The sequence below is a fragment of the Phallusia mammillata genome, chromosome 3 (genome assembly GCF_965637545.1).
Source record: "Phallusia mammillata chromosome 3, kaPhaMamm4.hap1.1, whole genome shotgun sequence".
Lineage (NCBI taxonomy): Eukaryota > Metazoa > Chordata > Ascidiacea > Phlebobranchia > Ascidiidae > Phallusia > Phallusia mammillata.
In genome coordinates, this window is record NC_137254.1 from 3427521 (window position 1) to 3449119 (window position 21599).

General features: G+C 34.7%; 1 protein-coding gene across 4 annotated transcripts; it reads left to right on the plus strand.

The window, feature by feature from the left end:
- The first annotated feature begins 144 nt into the window (after nt 1–144).
- On the plus strand, nt 145–12535 carry LOC145219139 (scavenger receptor cysteine-rich domain-containing protein DMBT1-like). Of its 4 annotated transcripts, none has more exons than XM_080086523.1 (21): nt 145–1381; nt 2262–2428; nt 2568–2718; nt 3044–3216; nt 3701–3839; nt 4104–4270; nt 4420–4570; nt 4890–5065; nt 5544–5682; nt 6490–6653; nt 6803–6953; nt 7306–7481; nt 7967–8105; nt 8636–8681; nt 8992–9157; nt 9345–9502; nt 10195–10366; nt 10494–10564; nt 10670–10859; nt 11488–11572; nt 12137–12535. In XM_080086523.1, exons 1-21 carry the CDS (start codon nt 1321–1323, stop codon nt 12280–12282), a joined length of 2988 nt encoding a protein of 995 aa, XP_079942649.1. In that variant the 5' UTR covers nt 145–1320; the 3' UTR covers nt 12283–12535. The 4 variants fall into 4 exon arrangements, with proteins under 4 accessions (XP_079942649.1, XP_079942650.1, XP_079942653.1 ...); XM_080086524.1 differs by having other exon boundaries at nt 2314–2428; XM_080086527.1 differs by lacking the exons at nt 11488–11572; nt 12137–12535 and having other exon boundaries at nt 10755–10801.
- Nucleotides 12536–21599: the final 9064 nt, after the last annotated feature.

Below are 21599 nucleotides of genomic sequence, written 5' to 3' on the forward strand. Positions count from 1 at the left end.
TAATTCACGCTAGACTGAGTATAAATTAAAAGACTTAATATTTGTTAATAAAAAAATATATTTTAGTTTGTGACGCTAGTTTAGACTTGAGATTTGAGATTGAGATTTGAGATTGAGATTTGAGAGTTTAGACTTGAGACAGTCCTAATAGACTAACTAGAAACGTTACAACAAGTAAAACTTTTGTTTGTAAGTAACAACGATCGATTATTCGTTGCGTAAGTAACAACAAACAAACTAATACTGACATGTGACTCACAACAATAAGTTCTGTATGAGATTGGATCGAAGAATAGTAATTTTTTTCCCAGTGGAAACACGTTAATGGAAAATTAGGAATCGAACTTAAAGAACTAATAATGATTTCCTTCACACTCTTTGTTTATGTTTAAGATTATTTCGCTCATAATATTTAATTTGTCTATACTTCGTCTACACGCACACTTGGTCTATATTTAACTTTAATTATGTTTTAATTTGGGTTTCACCTTCTGTTTGTAATGACACTTTTAAAACGTACAGCTATGTTTGCTCCCTTAATAATTACTGTCTTGCACCAATAATTTAGACGTCGACGAGTCGCGCCTGTACATTTGTGATTGACCGGAAAGATTATGTGACTTTTGAGCTGCCATGTTTTGTGCAAGATTTAGTCAGTCCTCGATGGGGCCTCGTGGAGTTTGGAGCGTTTGAATTGTAGTTGTAAAACGTGGTGTTGTGTTGTGTTATAACTCATTGAAACTTTGGGGGTTTCCACGTTCGTACCATTTGATATTTATTATTCATATTAAACTTGTTTTAATTGTTCGGTGTGAACATTACACCTTTGTCTTTAGCAGTAAGTCGTCAATGCAGGAGAAGTTTAGAAAGTTAGGGGCGGTGATCCCGCTATAATCGTGGATACGTTTGGGTAAGCTTAGTTTGTTCAGTGAAAGTTAACCACCTCACCTTTTTCTAAAATCCTAGGCTAAATCCGGGATCACCTAACTAATTTCAGTTACAATTATACCTTTTTAATAGTTTTATCAAATTCGAATGGTATCTCGATGGTATTGCAAATGACTAAAATGTATGCTTGTGCTGGAAAAGTCTTTGGTTTGACCGAACGTCGAATCACCAGTTTGATTGCTTCCTCTTGTTGTTGAGCTGTAGCTGTGTCGTCATTGGCGTCGCGTTGCAAGTAGACGCTTGGTAAATAAATATCAGGCAATATTGAGAATTTCAGGTTTTCAACCGGAGTGCCGCTATACCCTAATGTGGCGTGTTTTGCAGAGTTTAAGTAGTTAATGGTATTACTGTTTATCATTTTCCAAGGAAAAAATGTCAAGTCGACTATTACAAGCGGCGCTTTTTGTCAGCACGCTGAGTATGCTGCACCGAGGTCAGTGACTTTTGTGATTTTTGTTGTGATTTCAACTTGAGTGGTATGCATGATAAATCAAATTGTGGCAGTACGATAAAATTTACTTTATGGTGCTGTTTTCTGGAGGACCACGGTTTACTAGAAACATCTTTCAAAATAAAAGCCCTGAAATAAACTCCACAGCTGTCTGTAAATCAACCAAACGTAAAATAAAAAAATGACTCTGAAAAACAATTGAAAAATGCGTTTTTTCCGAATTTTTATTCTCTATAGTGTAATTACCTGTTTTCAAAAACTAACATATCATTTTGTAGAATAAAATGAAGCCAATATGCATAAGCTTTCCAAAGAACCCAAGTTTGGAAAAATATACGTGATATCATTTTTATCGCTGTTTACACTGAGGCATGTTTCGATGTGTCTGTTAATTATGCACAATATTTTTTGCAGCTGAAACTGTTTGCTGGCATACTAAACAAAGTGGCAATATCCATCTTTGCACCTCTTTTGTTTTTCACGATTTTTAGTTGTACACCAACCAAATAGCATTCCATTAACCCTTTATGCCACATAACAATACCTTGTCATACGACACAACGAGAGATTTTGCGTAATATTTTCGAACACTACAATATATATTGAAAGCTTTGGAATAAGTTGATCAAAATAATAAGCAAACTACGATCAATAAAAATAAAAAAAATAATAAGATCAAATAAATAAAAAATAATAAAAGGAATAAGCAAACATCAAAAGATATATTTTCTTAAGTTGGAATATGTTGGCTTAAACAACAAAATTGGGCGAAAGACGCCATTGTGGCAACACTCGTACAGGATGTATGGGAGCATACGCTTGTCATACTGTTTTACATTTAAATGGTGCTTGTATCATTTAGTTTCAGACACACAGTGTGCAGTGCAGAATGTAACCGGTACGACACTTTCTAGAACAATTTCCGCCGACTGTAACTCCTGGGCCCGACGATTTGTTTTAACTGGAGTTTCCTCGAGGTTACTTGCCGATTTACGTTCGGGGCAGCTTGCTGGAAACAACTTTTGTAAGGTAAAACTTTACAAACATTGTCCTTGAAATGATCTTAATTTGAAATTCACCCGTTCGTTTCCTCGTACATTCGAATTTCATTTCTTACAATAAGGATTTTGATACGTGTTCCTAACCTCAACGTAAACAAAAAATTTAGATTTACGAGGGATCTGACGACGAAGGTAAATTGGTTGGAACGTTGGAAGGTGGAGGTTTTTCTCTTCCAGTTATCGTTGAAAGCTCATCTGCTTATGTATCTTGTGTCACAAACCTCACATCGGAATCTGTGCGGTTTTATCTACACCCAAGTCAGGCTTTCGATTCATTTATAACCGAAACGTAAAGTATGCAGATGAAACATGTTTTCGGGTCGGTATCAGGAACAAATAAAATGATGTCAAATCTGTAATTTTGCAGACATACATAACAATTAATGGAATAAAAGTATAATTTGCAAACATAGTTTTAATATACAATAAAAGCGTAGTTTATGAGCGCTTTTTAAAAAGTAGTGATATTCCATTGCGTATCGGATCGTCAACTAGACATAAGTCACATGAAATTGACAACTCGATGGTCACAACAACTGCTTGGAACTATTTTTACTAGCTGCTAACCTTTTTGTGATTTTAGTTACTTGCGGGGAAGATGTTGCTGATATACCGTACAATTTACTCTCTCCAAGGTTTCCTAATAGCTACCCCAACGCAGTTGTTTGTGTTTGGAGATTTCAAATGAATAGCAGCACAACCTTAGCGTTCCAATTCTCGACATTTTCCACTGAGAACTGCTGCGACATTCTATACGTAAGGGTCTTAACGCATATTACAAATTGATTTAAAGGTTGCAGGAGATGAAGTCCAGACATAAGAAGATTTTGCGTGAAAAATGAGGGTAGTGTAAAGAAAATATTTTTTTCTCTCATTATTGAAAATGGTAATATTGTCGACGAATATAATCGAGTGGAAACGGTTGGTTATTTTTAGGAGATTTTCCGCAATACGCATGAAATTAATATATGTTCATTTAAAAAAACTCGATTTTTTAGAAACCTATTTATTATAAACTGCATTTCCAGGGAGAAAAGTTTGCTTCTAATATTAAGAAAAGCAATAAATATGCTTAAGGTGGCAGAAATCCCATTTTTGTCAAGTGCCTAATTTAATGATGTGAAACTTGTGGCTTTTAGGAGATATGCGGCCTTTTAGAACAACAATTGGGGCCCTCAGTGACTAAATATTAGCATTTTTTTAACAAACCTAAAATAACTAAATATTGTATTGTTTTCAGTTCAAGGACGAAGAAGGTAAATTGGACAAATTTTCGGGGGGGCATGGGTCATTTACCCACATGGTGACAGCTACAAATCTTACTGTTGTGTTTGTGAGCGACGGTAGCGTGCGATCCACAGGATTTAATGCGAGAGTAGGTGAGGCAAATCTGCTTTCAGGCACAAAATTTCGACATGCAAATGATAAAATTAAATACCTTGTCATACGGCACAACTAGAGATTTAGCGTTATATTTTCGAATATTGAATAATATATTTTGGTAAATATGAAAGCTTTGGAATGTGTTGACTTAAATAGCCAAATTGAGCAAAATACGCCGTTGTGCCAAAAGTGGTACAGGATGTAAGGGAGCATAAGCTTGTTATACTGTTTTACTTTTAAATGGTGCTTGTATCATTTAGTTTCAGAAACACAGTGTGCAGTGCAGAATGTAAGCGGTAACTTCCATGGTGCAACAATTTCGGCCGACTGTAACTCCTGGGCCCTACGATTTGTTTCAACTGGAGTTTCCTCTCGGTTGATTGCCCATTTCCGTTCGGGGCCGCTTGCTGAAAACAACTTTTGCAAGGTAAAACTTTACAAACATCGTCCTTGAAATGAGCTTAATTCGAAATTCGTCCGTTCGTTACCCCGAGGGTTCGATTTTCATATCTTACAATTAGGATTTAAATACGTGTTCCTAACCTCATGCGTAAATCGTAAACAAAAAAAATCTAGATTTACGAGGGATCCGACGACCAAGGTAAATTGGCTGGAACGTTGGAAGGTGGAGGCTTATCTTTTCCGGTTATCGTTGAAAGCTCGTCTGCTTATATATCTTGTGTCACAAACCTCACATCGGAATCTGTGTCCTTTTATCTACACCCATGTGAGTGAGGCTTACGATTCATTTATAACCGAAACTTAAGTATCAAGATGAAACATGTTTTCGAGTCGTAAGTCGTTTTTTGCAGATGAAAATGTTTGTACATAAATAATTAATAGAAAAAAGGAAAATTTGTAAACAGACTTTTAATGTACAAAAACCGTAGAGTATAGGCAATTTTTAAACAGTGGTGATATTGCGTATCTGATCGTCAACTAGACATAAGTCACCCAAAATTTGGCAACACGATGACCAAAACAACAGCTTGGAACTATTTTTACTGGCAGTACTGTCTGAAGGTAACCTTTTCTGCGTTTTTTAGTTACTTCGTGCGGGGAAGATGTTGAAGATATACCGTACAATTTACTCTCTCCAACGTTTCCTAGTAACTACCCCAACTATGCTGGTTGTGTTTGGAGATTTCAAATGAATAGCAGCAGAACCTTAATGTTCCAATTCTCCACATTTTACACTAAGGCCTACTTCGACATGCTATACGTAAGTGCCTTAACGTAAATATAACCTAATTTAAAGGTTCCAGGAGAAGGAGTCCCGACATGAAAAAAATTTGCGTGTAAAATGAGGGTAGTGTGGAGAAATTTTTTTTTTCTCCCATTATTTGAAATCGTAATATTTTCGATGCAAATAACGGAGTGGAAACGCTTTTTTATCTTTAGGAAATTTCCTGCCTTACACATTGAGATTAATATGCGTTTAGGTTCTTTTTATTATGTTTTAGTAACCTATTTTTTTGAACTGCTTTTCCAGTGCGGAAAAGTTCGCTTCTAATATTGAGAAAAGCAATAAATTTGTTTAAAGTGAAATCCCAATCTTGTTAAGCGCCTAATTTAATGAGGAAAAACTTGCAGCTGTAAAAAGGTATACTGCTTCTTAGGACAACAAGTTTGCCCATCTGCGGCTTAATGTTAGCATTTCTGAACAAACCGAAACTAAATAAATACCGTATTGTTTTCAGTTCAAGAACGAAGAAGGTAATGTGGACAAATTGTCTGGGTCGCTTGGGTCATTTGATTACACGGTGACAGCAACAAATGTTACTGTTGTGTTTGTGAGCGACGGCAGCGAGCGACGCAAAGGATTTAATGCGACAGTAGGTGAGGCAAATCTCCTTTCAGGCGCAAAATTTTGACATGCAAATGATAAAAATACACTTAAGCTCAGCAGCATGGGTTGTAGGTTCACGATGGTCTATAAAAAACTTCTTTGTATTATAAACTAAAATCTAACTAATAAGATAGCACCGAAAATTTTTTTTGACTCATTTTACTGCATTGCGACAAGTGCTTTAGATTTCCTTTTGGTTTTGCTAATTACAATGTAGAGGGGTACCAACGGGCTATTTTGACACCAAGTTAATATCTTTGGTTCTGTCCCAACAAATTTCATCGCTTTGTTAGTTCGCGGATGCCAAGCTGTAACATTTTATCTCACAAATGTACGGGGTACATCATATCCATTAAATTATTATCACAAGCTATGAAATGTTTGAAATAACAAATTTAATTGAATGTGCTGAAATAAATTTTAATTCACAAAAAGTAGAGTGGTGCTCGAACTATAAAATGTTGGTTGAAAAATGCCTTATAATGAACAGAATGGCAATATCCATCTATGAATCTCTTTTAATATTTGTGTTTTTTATTTGTACACCAACCAAGTAGCATCCCATATATCCTTTATGTCACATGTCAAATATCTTGTCATACGGCACAACGAGAGATTTAGCGTTATATTTTCGAATATTGAATAATATATTTTGGTAAATATGAAAGCTTTGGAATGCGTTGACTTAAATAGCCAAATTGAGCAAAAGACGCCGTTGTGTTAAAAGTGGTACAGTATGTAAGGGAGCATAAGCTTGTTATACTGTTTTACTTTTAAATGGTGCTTGTATCATTTAGTTTCAGACACACAGTGTGCAGTGTACAATGTAACAGGTAACTCATTGGATGCATGGATCAATAACTGTGACATCTGGTCCCGACGGTTTGTTTCAACTGGAGTTTCCGCTCGATTCATCGCCTACCTCGGTTCGGGACAGCTTGCTGCAAACAACTTTTGTGAGGTAAAACTTTACAAACTTTGTCCTTAAACTGAGATTACTTTGAAATTCGCCCGTTCTTTACCCCATAGGTTCGATTTACATATTTTACAATTGTGATTTAAATGCTTGTTCCTAACCTCATGCGCAAATCGTAAACAAATAAAATCTAGATTTACGAGGGATCCGACGACCAAGGTAAATTAGCTGGAACGTTGGAAGGTGGAGGCTTATCTTTTCCGGTTATTGTTGAAAGCTCGTCTGCTTATATATCCTGTCTCACAAACCTCACATCGGAATTTGTGTTGTTTAGGCTAAACTCATGTAAGTCAGGCTTATGATTCATTTATAACTGAAACTTAAAGTATTTAAGCTTAGATGAAACTTGTTTTAGGTTCGGTGTCAGGAATAAAAAGATTTAAAATTTAATACCTTGCAGACGAAAATGTTTGTACATTAATAATTAATTAATCAAACGATAATTTGCAACATAGTTTTAATGTACAATGAAAGCGTGATTTATGAGCAAATTTTAAACAGTGGTGATATTCCACTAATTATCTGATCGTCAACTAGACATAAGTCACAGAAAATTGACAACTCAATGGTCAAAACAACTGCATGAAACTATTTTTATTAGTTGCGCTGTCTTAAGATAACTTTTTGTGCTTTTTAGTTACTTCGTGTGGGGAAAATGTTGCTGATATACCGTACAATTTACTATCTCCAAGGTTTCCTAGTAACTACCCCAACTTTGCTGGTTGTGTTTGGAAATTTCAAATGAATAGAAGCAAATCCTTAATGTTTCAATTCTCCACATTTAACACTCAGTCCTACTACGACGTTCTATACGTAAGTGTCTCAACGTATAATCTAACCTAATTTAAAGGTTCCAGTGGAGGGAATCCCCACATGAGAAAATTTTGCTTGTAAAATAAGGGTAGTGTAAAGAAAATATTTTTTCTTGTATTATTTAAAAAGATATAGTATTTTTGACGCAAACAATAGAGTGGAAACGGTTTGTTATCTTTAGGAGATTTCCTGCAATACGCACTGTAGTTCATATATCTTTAAAAAAATTTAACTGATTTTTTAGAAACATGTTTCGAATGAACCGCACTTCCAGTGGGAAAAAGTTCGCTTCTAATCTTAAGCAAAACAGTCAAAATGATTATAATGGCAGAAATCCTGTTTGTGTCAAGCACCTTATTTGATGATGAGAAACTAGCGGCTTTAAAAAGTATGCGAACTTTTAGGAGATCAAGTGCATCCTTTTGGGGCTAAATGTTCACATTTCTTCACAAGCCAATAATAACTAAAAAGAGTATTGTTTTCAGTTCAAGAACGAAGAAGGTATTGTGGCCAAATTTTCTGGGTCTCTTGGGTCATTTGATTACACGGTAACAGCAACTAATCTCACTGTCATGTTTGTGAGCGACCCCAGCCGTTCGAGAGCCGGATTTAATGCGACAGTAGGTGAGGCAAATCTGCTTTCAGGCTCAAAAGTTTGACATGCAAATGATAATAGTACATTTGCACTTATCCAGCATGGGTTGTAGGTTCATGAAGGTCTGTAAAAAAACTTCTTTGTTTCAAAACTAAAATCCGTCTAATAAGATACAACCGAATAATTTTGTATACTAATTGGCTCCATTTGCTGCATTGCGACAGCGACAGGTGCTTTAGATTTCTTTTGATTTAGTCAATTACAATCTAGAGGGTTCGCAACGGGTTATTTTGACAAAAAGTTCTTATTTTTGGTTTAGCCTTATCAACTTGTATCGTTTTGTTAGTTAGCTGATGCCAAGCTGTAACATTTTCTACAATAAAAATACTGGGTAAATCAATTCCATTCAATTATTTTCACAGTATAAAAGTAATGAAATCTTTGAAATAGCAAATTTAATAAAAGCAATGAAATAACAAATTTAATATGTAGAAGTAAATTTTAAACCATAAAAGTAGAATAGTGCTCGAACCTTAATATTAAAAATGCTTTTGTGTAGAAATACAACCAACTGTTGAATGTAGGACTGCAAATTTGATCATAAGGTAGGTTAATACTTTCTTTTTGATTGTTTTGTGAAAATTATTGATAATTGTTAAAAGTAATAATCAGAAGATTGTTGAAAAAATCGTCGTATTTTAAGCATTTTGTTGTGCTGCCTGTTTTGTCATAAGCCTGCAATTGCTTGTTTTTTTATTGATTGAGACATCTTGTACTTATCAGATTGCAATGGGTCTTCTAATTGGATGCCGCTATAAAAACTGCAACATAGTATAGATGTTTGGAAAATGAAAAAAATGACTGGTTTTCCAGACTTATATAATGTACAAAAACTTAACAGTCTAATATTCGCAGAGTAACAGCTTATCAACAGAACAGATTAGATTACGAACTCAACGACACGCTTTACATCGCATTGGACAGGGAAACCTCCCTTTCTCAACTCAATGACAGCTGCAAAGTCACGGGGTCAAACCCAGTGTTTACCTTTGACATTGGCCAATGCAAAGGTGCTTTTAAGGTAAAGTTGGATTTTTGTTCCAAACACATAGAAAGTTTGTCCTTATTATTTTTAGAAAACATTAGCTATTAGAACCAATTAACAATACGTATTTAGGTATAATGATAAGTGTTATAATCTTTTTATTGCTGCATAATAAAAAGCTGCCAATTTTGAAATATAATGTAATTTTCCTGCTCTTATACAGAATGAAAACGGTACGGTGTCGGTGTCTTTCCTGATCTGGAGATACCTAGCTCCATCCCCTGCAGTGATCCAGCGTGACGTTCAAAACAAGCTCAATGTGACTTGTTTATTTGACGCGGACCTTCTTATCTCGTCTTCCAAAATTAGTACACAAATCGGGTAAGGAAAAGAAAAACAAACCATTATATAACAGCTATGGAGTGGCATTCGGCACAAGACAACATGTACAAGACACACAGTAGGCGTCATAAAACGTAACACGTGGTCTTTTGTTGACAACACTTGGAAACAAATTGACAAAAGTAAAACAGGATGTTGCACATGACAAAAACATCCAACCACTCCACGAATGGCATACAGCTGTGAACACATTACACAGGACACAGAACACATAAATCTACCCATGGCACAATACACCTGGCCCCCACGACATGAAATACGGTAAAACTATATCAAATCTGCAACATGTCACAAAGCATGCACCCAACAGCACCTGCCACACTATGTATGACACGGATCACAGTTTGTCTGTCCTTCCTTTTTTCGGTAATTTCGGTTGTTGTGTGCACTTTGCCATATTAGGTGGCAAAATCGTTACGGGGTGGCTTAGTACTTCTCAGATAATGCCAAAATGTTGTGGAGAGTGTTTTTGTATTGCTTTCTTTTGTAGATACAATTCATGATACATTACAGCACAACATGATGCTACCGAAAAAAAGGAGAGATTTGATTCTGTACATTTCTAAAGTCATGGTTTTAATGAAGTTCGTTATTTTGCTTTTGAAAACCCCGCGAGCACCTAAAGGAGTTAAAAACAGTGGGCTGTTTATTGAAACTTTTATTTGATGTAGATTTGACGAAATTTTTGCGAAGAAAGCAGGAACTTTGGACGTCGCCCTAAATCTCTTTAGCAACGAACACTTCAACGAGATCTTGCCCAGAGACGTAACTGTGCCCAACTACATTTTTGCTAAACTTAAACTTGATGAGATCTCTGCAGCCGATGATTACTTTATTGTCCAGGTGAATTGAAAATAAACTGCTTTTAGTGCAAGAAAACATTGCATTCTTTGATTTAATATACATTATTCTGGCATCTTTGGTCTAGTTTGTAATTTATACTCTTAAAGTGGAATACCTTTTTGCACAGCTGGAAGGCTGTTGGGCGACACGCAATGAAAACTCCGATAGTTTGCCGAGTTACCAAATTGTACAAAGCGGGTAAGATATACTTGCATTACCTCATTTTATTCATAGTAGCGAGCTTATTTGTTTAGTAATTAATTTTCCACCTGTATTTCACTTTGTTTGCTTTGAAACTATTAGATGCGTTGCGCCACCCAGTGGAAGCGATACTGCCAACGCTAAGATATTGATTCGAAATTACCAATCGAACTTTGCAACTTTCAAGTTGATGAGCTTTGTGTGGACAAACTTTACCGACGCAGAACAATTTATCTACATCCACTGCGACGTGACCGTCTGTCATAATTCAACTGGACAATGCCCAGAACAGGTGAGTTGAGTTAAGGTTTTTTAAACTTGTGAATACAGTTTACCAAGTAGTGTTCGTCGAAAACTATAAGAAGGTCTAGGAAAATCGTTTTTTCAAAACAAAACTGCTGTGTCTTGCTCAAAAACAGTCGTGACAGTATGTCTATAGATAAACGTAGATAAGTATAGATAAAAGTCTGTTGCTTCCAAACTGGTGTGTCCTAGGTTCGCTTGCCAATACGGTATATTTTCTGACACCAGCTGCACTCATGAGATTTTATTTGTCTAATCAGTACAAAGGCCGTGTGGTCTGGCGCGTCTGACCCAAAAAAGACCTTAAAAAACTTGTTCGGGATTAGTCCCCAATCCCGCCGTCTTGGATCCGAACCACATGATAAAACCGATGTTTACTGTCCGTAGCTTACATACAAACTAAAGAGTATTTAAACCCTCTTGTTTGGTTCAGTTGATGGGGTAATAGCACGGAAAATACGCGGTGCCGTGTAGGAATGTTTAGGAGACTGGGCTTTAATCGGCCTGGCGCACTATAGTTTATATATGTATGTGCCGTGATCGGCTTAATTCGGTATGACACCTTTAAAAAGACTGGTGTTCCATTAAATATCAATATGAGTGTAATTGTTTTGCAGACTTGTTCTGGTAAGAAACGACGATCTGTTGGAGACAATGGTCGCAATCAGCTGCTTTCTGCAGGGCCAGTGCACATCATTCAAGGTACCAGTTAAATGAACCTCCTTGGTAACACAATAAGACAAACTCAATTAATCTCTTTTCTAGGTAATATTGCTGATACGCGAGCTTTTGATAAGCAAATGTGTAGTTCTAGCAAGCTAGTCACACCTCTTGGGACAAAATAACTTAAGTTTTCGAAATATTTTCCCCATTTATTGTACTGTGGCTTGGTGACTACTTACATAGATGTGTATGTGATTAACTTGACTGGTAACATTAACAACCGCACCTTTGTTAACTGCCTTGACTTGCTTCAAAAATAAGACTATGTTTGCATTAAAAGACACATATAAATAGGTAAATAAAATTAGAAAATTACCTTAAAACATATTTCATGGGTTCGAATCCCATCTCTAATTTTATTTTCTTGTATCCGTTGCTGTAACAACGAGACTGGTTCGATGGCTTCTTGCAATCTTGACATATACTGCGATTTTTATTATAGCGAACACATGACCGTTTCATGGTTGGCTACATCAATAAATAAACAATTCTTCACACATTTTGTTTTTGTTAAGCATGACTTTTTTATCGTTTATACAACAGGAGAAAGAAACGAAGCTATAGAAGGTGCTGGCAACAGCTACCAACTAGTGATGTTTGTTCTTCTGGCTGTGATTATTATCGGAGCTGGTTACATCGTATGGGGCAAACTGACCCGGGATCGCAATGCGAGACAGATTCGCCAGTAGAAGAATTTTCTATTATTCTTAACATGGCATTGTTTGTGTGTATGTAAAAAATATTTCTTTTTGAAGATAAAAACAAATAACAAATTAAAGCTGTTTGTTAATTTTGTTATCAAACAAATATTATGCATCACTTCACTTATTACATGCATAATTCATAGCTGACATGAAATTACTTTGTCAAAGTATTGTTGTGTATATGTTTAACTGTTATATACAATATAATCACATAGGGTCAAACTTGTGTTTTTTATTTAGCTTATAACAGGAATCAGGACAAAAACATTTCCAAATATTTTAGCTTTCGAAACAAATTCAGTTTACACTTACAAAACATAATAACATCCCTCTATAAATCATACAACGCATTAGGTGACAAACCGGAATATGATACGCTATGCTGTACAACAGATGGCTTTGGTAAACATAATATTTCTTGATTCAGTTTGTATGACGGTATTGCGAAAACTACTGTTTCCCTTTTTCCACGCCTACGACAGAATTTACGTGTGACTGTAAAGGCAATCTTGTTGCTTTCTGACTGTAAAGGCAAACTGAAATTTTTGTATTTACATGATATTTTTCTAGGTCGACTTAAATTTTAGTCTTGAATTATTATTATTATTACAATGACACAAAGTAGACAGAAAAAACATGGTTGCATATTTCTTTGTAATAACTTTTCCTACAACATTTCGCCTTTTTCAAAGTGTTTTGAACTTTCGTGCGTGCTTTGCTGTCGGCATAACAGTAGGATAAATGAGATTTTCTGGTTGGTTTGTCACAAGAAAGTACCATGTAAATGGCCTTACACAAAAAAGGCCTGTATTAAGGCAACGAAATTAATAATTAATTCGTAGATTACACTGCAGTTCACTACGATTTGCTTGGACCAACAAACACATTCTAATTTGGCAAAGATTAGTTTATCTGTGGCTGTAACAAAGAGGTTTACTATTTGCCAGTTGACCGACCTCAAATGATATTTTGGCATTTGGTGGATGACAATAAATGTTTGTATTTTGACGTAATAAATACTTTATGCTGATACATCAGTAGAAAGGCAACAATTTTGTTCGGCTAAAAAGTCACAAAAATGCGAATCCTATTTAATGAGATATAATCCAAACATAATCTAATAATAATTGTAAATGGTTTCGTAAAACAAGCAAAAACATGTAATATTTTCAAATGTTAAATATGAGTATCTTAAAAACTAACTATCGCTTTAACCTTGCTGCACTAGTGACTTTTGTACAACAAAACTATTACAACAATGGTAGAAAATCTGAGTGGACTCCAATTGGAAAGTTGATAAGTTTTATCCTGCATCATCAACAAACCGTATGTCAAAACATGAAAAAATAATAATTTTAGCATTTGAAAGCTACGGCCATGATACGTAAAACAGTTTGATTTAGGTTTACATTCTATGTCATGAAATTAACGATAGTTTGCAGAACGCCCATTTCTGCTACGTTGCAACTGATTGTGACGAAATCTATCCCTGTTCCTATTTATTTGTGTTGGTTCTTCTGCTGGTTCACCGCTGGGGTCAAAATTGTCGAATGCAATTCTGGCTGAAAGAAGATCAAATGCTTGGCAACATTAACAGTTTTGTTAAATTTATAAACTCGAAATTTCTTACCCAGGTTTTGAGGTGGTCGGTTTAAATTATGTCGACCCATTTTCACTTTTTCTGAAACCTAAATGATATGTCATGTAAATAACAAATGTCATTGTTTGTTTCTCAAAGTATGTTAACCATCATATTCTTCTTAAATACGTATGTTATTTGCGAAACACAGCCATTAGTTAAAACACCTACCCATAAAATGTTTCATGTTTACTGTATAACTTTAATTTTATAACATTTCACCTTCTCAGATGGAATTTTTTGGACATTACTCTGACTCTGTAAAAATAAAAAAACAAAATATACCTTAAATACAACTAAAATGCGTCTTTGTTTGTGTTTGTTGCAGGTTTAGCAAAACGCAACTGATAGTTTAATAATCAATTGTATCTAGTAAATTACGTAATTTTTAATGAACTTGATTTTTAATTAAACAGCATACCATTGATACAACTATTTGAAACTTCGCCGGTTTGTCAATCATTACATTGAGATATGAGTCGTAGTACGGTAGACAATAATACAAACCCCAAACTGTTTCACAAACGAAGCGAAAGCTAAACAGTTGTAAAACAAACAAACAATCCAATAACATAGAATAAACGTTAGTTTAAAATTTTAATCTACAATTTGTGTTTTAAACCACCACAATTATACAACTTTTTTCGTGTTCGGGTCACTCTGTACTTACATTTAAACAAACAAACAATTTGTGCTCCGATTATTCACAAAAAATGTGACAAACTCTATACATAAGCATATTATCTATTCACTCACGTCCGACCGATGATATTCGATCACCTTCTTCTCGTCATCAGATTCATCACCAGTATCTTCATCATACGTAATGTTTGGAACCGTTTTCTCTTTCCCCGCAAAAAAACAAAAAATGCCGTTGTGTGAAGTTCAAAATAGAGAAACATCAATAAACAATCAGCTGAAGTCAGTAAACACACTCTATCTTTATCATATATTTGTTTTATGCCTTTACAGTAATAAACAAATTGAATTAAATCATTATTTACAAATAACATCATTTCAAACAACATGTAAAGAGTATAATTTAAATTGAATGTATACTTTAGACTTTTCTGTCAATTATTATAATGCATTAAACAATGTGACGAAGTAACTCTCCATTATTATATGTTTCAACATTATGCAATCTGCATTAAAATCAATCTAATTCCCTGGTTCTTTAAACGTACGTTTTTCCTACCTTGATATTGAGCTGGTGAACTTATGCTGGATTCATTTTTTTCGTATTCGACATTACTTGAAACCTAAATAACAAAACTTTGTGTTACATTGTTTTTACTTTAGTTCCTTTTTGATAAACAAAAATTAAACTATAAAAATTAAACTAGAAGCACACGCGATTTTCCAATGTTTACACACAGTTCAATACTAAGATATAGCTTTGTTTGTTTAGATAGTAATCTTAAATAAAAACGAGTTTATACTATTAGGGCAATAAAATAAAATGGCAAAAAGATTCAGCGGTTTAAAAAAAATTGTAAAAAAATGAATGAATTCGAGTTATCTCCTACTATGAAACTTTTTATCACCATGCTCCATCAGAAAATGATTATACTTTTTTTTAATAACCTTCTTACCGTTTGGGGCAGAAAATATTGTGGTGAAACAGGCGGTGCCTGAAAATCGACGTGTGAATAATTTTGAGACCTACAAATTATTTACAGGCAAAGCGTTTAATTAAGGAATTGAGCCAACCCGCTGAATGTTTAAAAGAAATTTAAACTGTAATAATTTATTTTACTCGTTTCTTCAAGAACCAAGGCAGCAAAAAAATTTTGCATGTTAAAAAGTATTTAAAATAGTGTTTATTTGCTATAGAAAGCGGCAAAGACGAACTTTAAATAAAGATTGAGAAACTTTAAAACTAAATTGCTCATTTGCTTTTCACATTCTTTGGAGTAATACGTTTATCGTTATTTAGATTTAACATATTTTCTTCTTGACAATGTACTTACCATCATAATCTGACCGCCTTGAAGGAAAGGATTGTACTGCAGCTAAAAATCAAAAAGGAGAAAAACTTGTACGGATAGCTCTTTTAGAATGCCTTTCCTAATCAAAGTCAAAATTATATTTTCATTATCACATTATCCATATGCCATCGTTGCAAAAATGACAGTCTCTTAGACATCACAGTACGCCAGGCCCATTAAAGGCGTCATACGGAATGAGCCGGTCATCAAGCATTCAACACCATGTGGCAAGGCTTAGGCTAGAAACATCTAGCCTGCGGTGGGATTCGAATCCACGGCGGGAGTCTTTCCGGGACTCGCGCTCTACCAACTGAGTTGCACAGGCTCAGTGGAGAAGCCGCCGAAAGTCGAATCACAAGAACCGTTGCCTGCCTCGTATGCTGCACATGTCAGCTTCGTAGTAGGGGATCGCCAGATTGACCAGTATCAGTTAAAGATGAACATAAATTCATAACTGGGATCAGCCCATAATTGTGATTTATATATGAGTGTGCCGTGATCGCTGGTCTGCATCGACGCTTCAGGGCTGATCCCAGTTATGAATTTATGTTCCCTTAGACATGTTTTAAATCCAAAAGTTTGTCAAAATATTAAAGGAATGGCAGAAAATAGTTTGGGTAAAGTCGCTCGCCAATTTAGTGTTTATTTATTATAGGGCCTTTTGTTTTCAATGACCAATTTTGTCGGTCGGGAAGCCTTCATACTCTTCACTCTAAGTGTTACAAAAAAAGAAACCAGATGTGAAAAAATGTTTTGCACCAAATGGTAAATATGCGCATAGCCTGTGAAGGTGAAGTAGTTGGTAGTGCAAAGTGTTTCATCGTCACTTATCTATTTGAGACTGTAAAAAAAAAGAACTGACATTTATGCTAACAAAAAAAAATAACCAAGTTTTTGAGAAAGACAGCATTTGTTTCGATCGAAACTTATTCAAAACGTTAACAAGCAACATCGTAATTCAGACTATTATTACCTATTAATAAAATACTCTCAATCTTTTTGTAAAACCGTTAAAAATGGAAACAGTTAGTTTTTGCATTTATTTTTGGATAAACTGTTCCATGTTCTTACCGGCTGAGGCAGAAGATATTGTTGTGATGCAAACGGAACCTAAAAAAATGTTAATTTAATTCTGTCGGACTACTATTTGCCCACTAACATAATTTATTTTGAGTTTTACACAAGGTTTAAACGAATTTAGTTTTTCAGTATCAATCCATTGGACTCAATTGATTTGATTTTCCAGAATGTATTTTCTAAGTTTGTACGCTTTCCAATTCAATTTGGATTGGAAGTGATTATTAGGTTCATGGAAGAAATATAAGGTGCTTCCGGTGTAGTTACTTATATACCCGCAACTTTCAAAAAATACCTCATTACTTGCATACGTTCTTACCGGCTGAGGCAGGAACATTTGTTGTGGGGTAGACGGGATCTGGTGAAAAAAGTAATAATTTAGTGCAATACCTGTCAAAGACTTGGCGTGTTTACAATCCACAAGGCCATAAGCAAAACTGGGCCTGTATAGCGAGACCCAATAGCTCGTATAGTTGGTTTGAATCCCACGTCAAGACAGCTTGTTTCAGCCTATGTCATGCTTCAGAGGCCGGTTTGTTTCGAACCTTTATAAGCCTACCGCACTATGAGCACCGTTTGCTGTTTTACATTAACGCCAATAATAGAAGTATGTTTATTTTTTACCTTTGTGGCATTTAAGGCTCATAAACTTGTAACAATTTAACATAATATTTGAAATTGTACTTACCACCATGAAGTTATAAGCAGGACGATACGGACTAGTCAGAGCCTATAAAACAATGAATTTAATGTTTTGTAAAAACTATCTGATATATTTTAAAGAATACTTACAAAGTTTGGGTAATTCTGCATATTTAGTGATAACTTTATTGTTGCTGGCAATCGTTTCAATCCAGCCGATACATAAGTGATTGCATATGATGTGTAAACAGCCTTGATGCAGTTGTTAATTCTGATTTTAAACAGTACCCCGTCTTACAACTGTACTCATACACACTACAACAGCTGTTCGAAGCGCGATGCTAGGGACAAAAGCCTTCACTCAGTGGTGGGATCGTATTTCTGCGAAAACAATACATCGCGTAGAAAGGTACGTCACAAATATTTTGACATATATTCACATTGGTTAGCGAGACTAGCGGAATTATTTGTATCATAAGTCACTTGCAAAAGCTTTAATACAAATTGTAGAACAAATGGTATCAAATTCCTTTTTTATTTGTTATTTTGGCAATATTGCGCATTACTCGAAAATGACATTAGGCACCATTAACTTTGATCGAAAATTCCACTACAAATTTATTTGCACATAATTGATTTAGGTCAGGGGTTCCCAACCTTTTTTCGATCTCGTACCACTTTGACGCTTTGTACTGCCACGCGTACCACTTCTTGCAGAACAACTTATTTAATCGAATCATGTTTTATTAAGAATAATAATATTGGCCTGCTAAAATAACACTAAAGCACGACAACTAAATTTAATGATATTTTTGTTTTTGCTTACTGTCCACCAATTGGCCGAGCAATCATTTGCCGTAATCAACGCCCACTGTCCCACAGCGTTGTACGGCTTTTCAAAGCAACTGTGCTTCTTGTTGGCAATTGACATGACCTGTAGTTTGTAGATCGTAATGATACGAAACAACAGAAATAGTTACGTAACAATAAGAAGAGGCTTGGGGATTTTTTTTGGTAAACAAAACCAGATAAACAAAATAGAATGTTGTGAATCCAAATTTTTGTGAAAAAAAACGAAAGCTACTCGCGTACCACTTAAAAAACCTTCGCGTACCACTAGTGGTACGCGTACCACCGGTTGGGAACCTCTGATTTAGGTGAATAAACATGAAGTAGCGCAACTTCAAGATAATAATAATCTTTTTTTCTTCTTTCAAATTTTTTATGTCTTTGCTTTACCTAAAAGATCAAAGAACCATTCAAACTTACAAGCTTGGTTCCACAGTTAAGTAAGTTATGTCACACTGTTCACGACTGTGTGCCCGGTTTGGTGTTGTATAAAGTTATTATTACTTTTTATTTACACGGATCACCGTAATCTTACTCAGCCACATGACTCCAAAAAATCACACAAATGTTTGAACCATTATACATGGCCATAAGACCTATTTATTAATTGGATAACAGGTGAATTTGGTGCAACAAAATTTTGCATGCGACATTTAGTTTTTAGATTATCATTATGGAACTCGTTTCATCTATTGACATTTATTTTTCTTCAAGATAAACATAGAAATAAACTATTTTCTATGTTGCATTATATGCGTTACGTGACTGCATTCACTTTTTTACACATTTACACTGTCGTCCATAAATCTTTCCATTTACGCATTAATATAAATGCATTTTTATAGTGGATGTTTTAATACAATAAACAACACGATTGTATGTTCGTGGACCTCTTCTGGCAAATGTACTTTTATTCGGACGTTTTGACGTCTTATATAGGTCGTCTTCATCAGGGTAAATAACATTGAATGCGAGTCAAGTTTATAGAGCACAAGAACTATATAAACTTGATACCATGCCTAGCAGCAATAGCTCTTAAAACACGATTTTGTCTGTTTAGACTCGGACTTAACGCTGATTAGGTTTATGCTTATTTTAAACCGGATATTGTCGGAATTTAACATGTTCAGCGGATTTATGTTTTCAAGGTGCGTCTTTGGCAAAACCTTTTCTTTTAATTTAGCGGAAATGTACATTTTACAAACCTACGCTGGTGCAACCCAGATGACTTGAACCGTATTGGTATGCTGATGACAAAACAATCATATTGTATGACGCGCAATTGCGTTTCCGCTTTTCTGTGACGTAACATTGTCCAAGGTACAGGTGTTTGATTTGCTGTTTTGATTAATAGCCGTACCGAGTATTCTTTGTAATGTAAACTGAGTCTGTTTTGCGTTTGCTTGTGTGTTTCTCTTAATATCAGATATAGTTAACAGGTTCTATTTTATATTTTGCTTTGCAGCTGTGTTTTCTTTCATTACATAGGTAATGGGGCATAATGCAATTTTCCATTAACTCGGAAATACCGTTAGCGAAACCGTTCCGAGTAACAAAATTTCGTTCCAAAATGAACAATTTCGTTTCGGAACGAAAATTTTGTTCCGAATTTTGTTCCAAGTTACGAAAATTTCTGGTATGTCGTAACGAAAATTTTTGAACAGAAAAACATCGTTAAATTGGGTGTAACAAAAAATTTTGTTACCGTATGTTTTTGTTCATTAGGTGGGGACAAAGAGAATTTTTAAGCATATTTTGAACATTTTGTGTTTTAAATCTGCACATACATGGTGAAACCATACAAATTGAATCTCGTTCCCAAAAGTGTTAGCTGTCACAAAATTTTGATCCAAAGTTGTTAATTGGAGAAAATTACGTTACAAAACTATTTGGTGGAACAAAATTTTGTTACGGAAAAGTGTTAGCTGGAACTAAAATGTGTTAGAGAAAGGTATTTGTTAGCAGAAAATTTGGTCACGGAAAAGTGATAGTTGGAACAAAATTTTGTTGCGAAAAGTGTTGATTAGAACAAAATTTTGTAGCGGAAAGTTTTAGCTGGAAACATACTTTAAGTTTCAAAATCATCGGTTTTTGAACAAATTTAGCTCACAAAAACCTATAGCTGTAAGAAAATTTTGTTACGAAAAGTGTTAGTTTGAAACATACTTTATGTTGCGAAAATCACCGGTTTTCAATAAATTTAGCTCGCAAAACGCTAAAGCTCTAGTAAAATTTGTTACGGAAAAGTGTTAGATGGAACAAAATTTTGAGGCAACAAGTGTTAGCTGGAACAAAATTTTGTTACGAAAAAATAGTTAGTTGGAACAAAATTTTGTTGCGAAAAGTGTTACTTGGAACAAAATTTTATTACAAAAATTGTTAGTTGGAACAAAATTTTGTTACAAAAAATGTTAGCTGGAACAAAATTTTGTTACAAAAAATGTTAGATGGAACAAAATTTTGTTGCGAAAAGTGTTAGCTGGAACAAAATTTTGTTACGAAAAGTGGTAGTTTGAAACATACTTTAAATTGCGAAAATCACCGGTTTTCAATCAATTTAGCTCGCAAAAAGCTAAAGCTCTAAGAAAATTTGCTACGGAAAAGTGTTAGATGGAACAAAACTTTGAGGCAACAAGTGTTAGCTGGAACAAAATTTTGTTACGAAAAGTGTTAGCTGTAACAAAATTTTGTTACAAAAAGTGTTGGTTGGAACAAAATTTTGTTACGAAAAGTGTTAGCTGTAACAAAATTTTGTTACGAAAAGTGTTGGTTGGAACAAAATTTTGTTACGAAAAGTGTTAGCTGTAACAAAATTTTGTTACGAAAAGTGTTAGCTGTAACAAAATTTTGTTACGAAAAGTGTTAGATGGAACAAAATTTTATGACAAAAAGTGTTAACTGTAACAAAATTTTGTTACGAAAAGTGTTAGTTGGAACAAAATTTTGTTACGAAAAGTGTTAGCTGTAACAAAATTTTGTTACGGAAAAGTGTTAGTTTGAAACATACTTTAAGTTGCGAAAATCACCGGTTTTCAATAAATTTAGCTCGCAAAAAGCTAAAGCTCTAAGAAAATTTGTTACGGAAAAGTTTTGGATAGAACAAA

Bases quoted from the DNA above. Each gene is read 5' to 3' on its own strand.
- LOC145219139 (XM_080086523.1), top strand. From the start codon at position 1,321: ATGTCAAGTCGACTATTACAAGCGGCGCTTTTTGTCAGCACGCTGAGT. The intron at 10,367-10,493 runs GTGAATTGAAAA...CTTTTTGCACAG, and splicing joins ATGATTACTTTATTGTCCAG to CTGGAAGGCTGTTGGGCGAC. The intron at 10,860-11,487 runs GTGAGTTGAGTT...ATTGTTTTGCAG, and splicing joins CTGGACAATGCCCAGAACAG to ACTTGTTCTGGTAAGAAACG.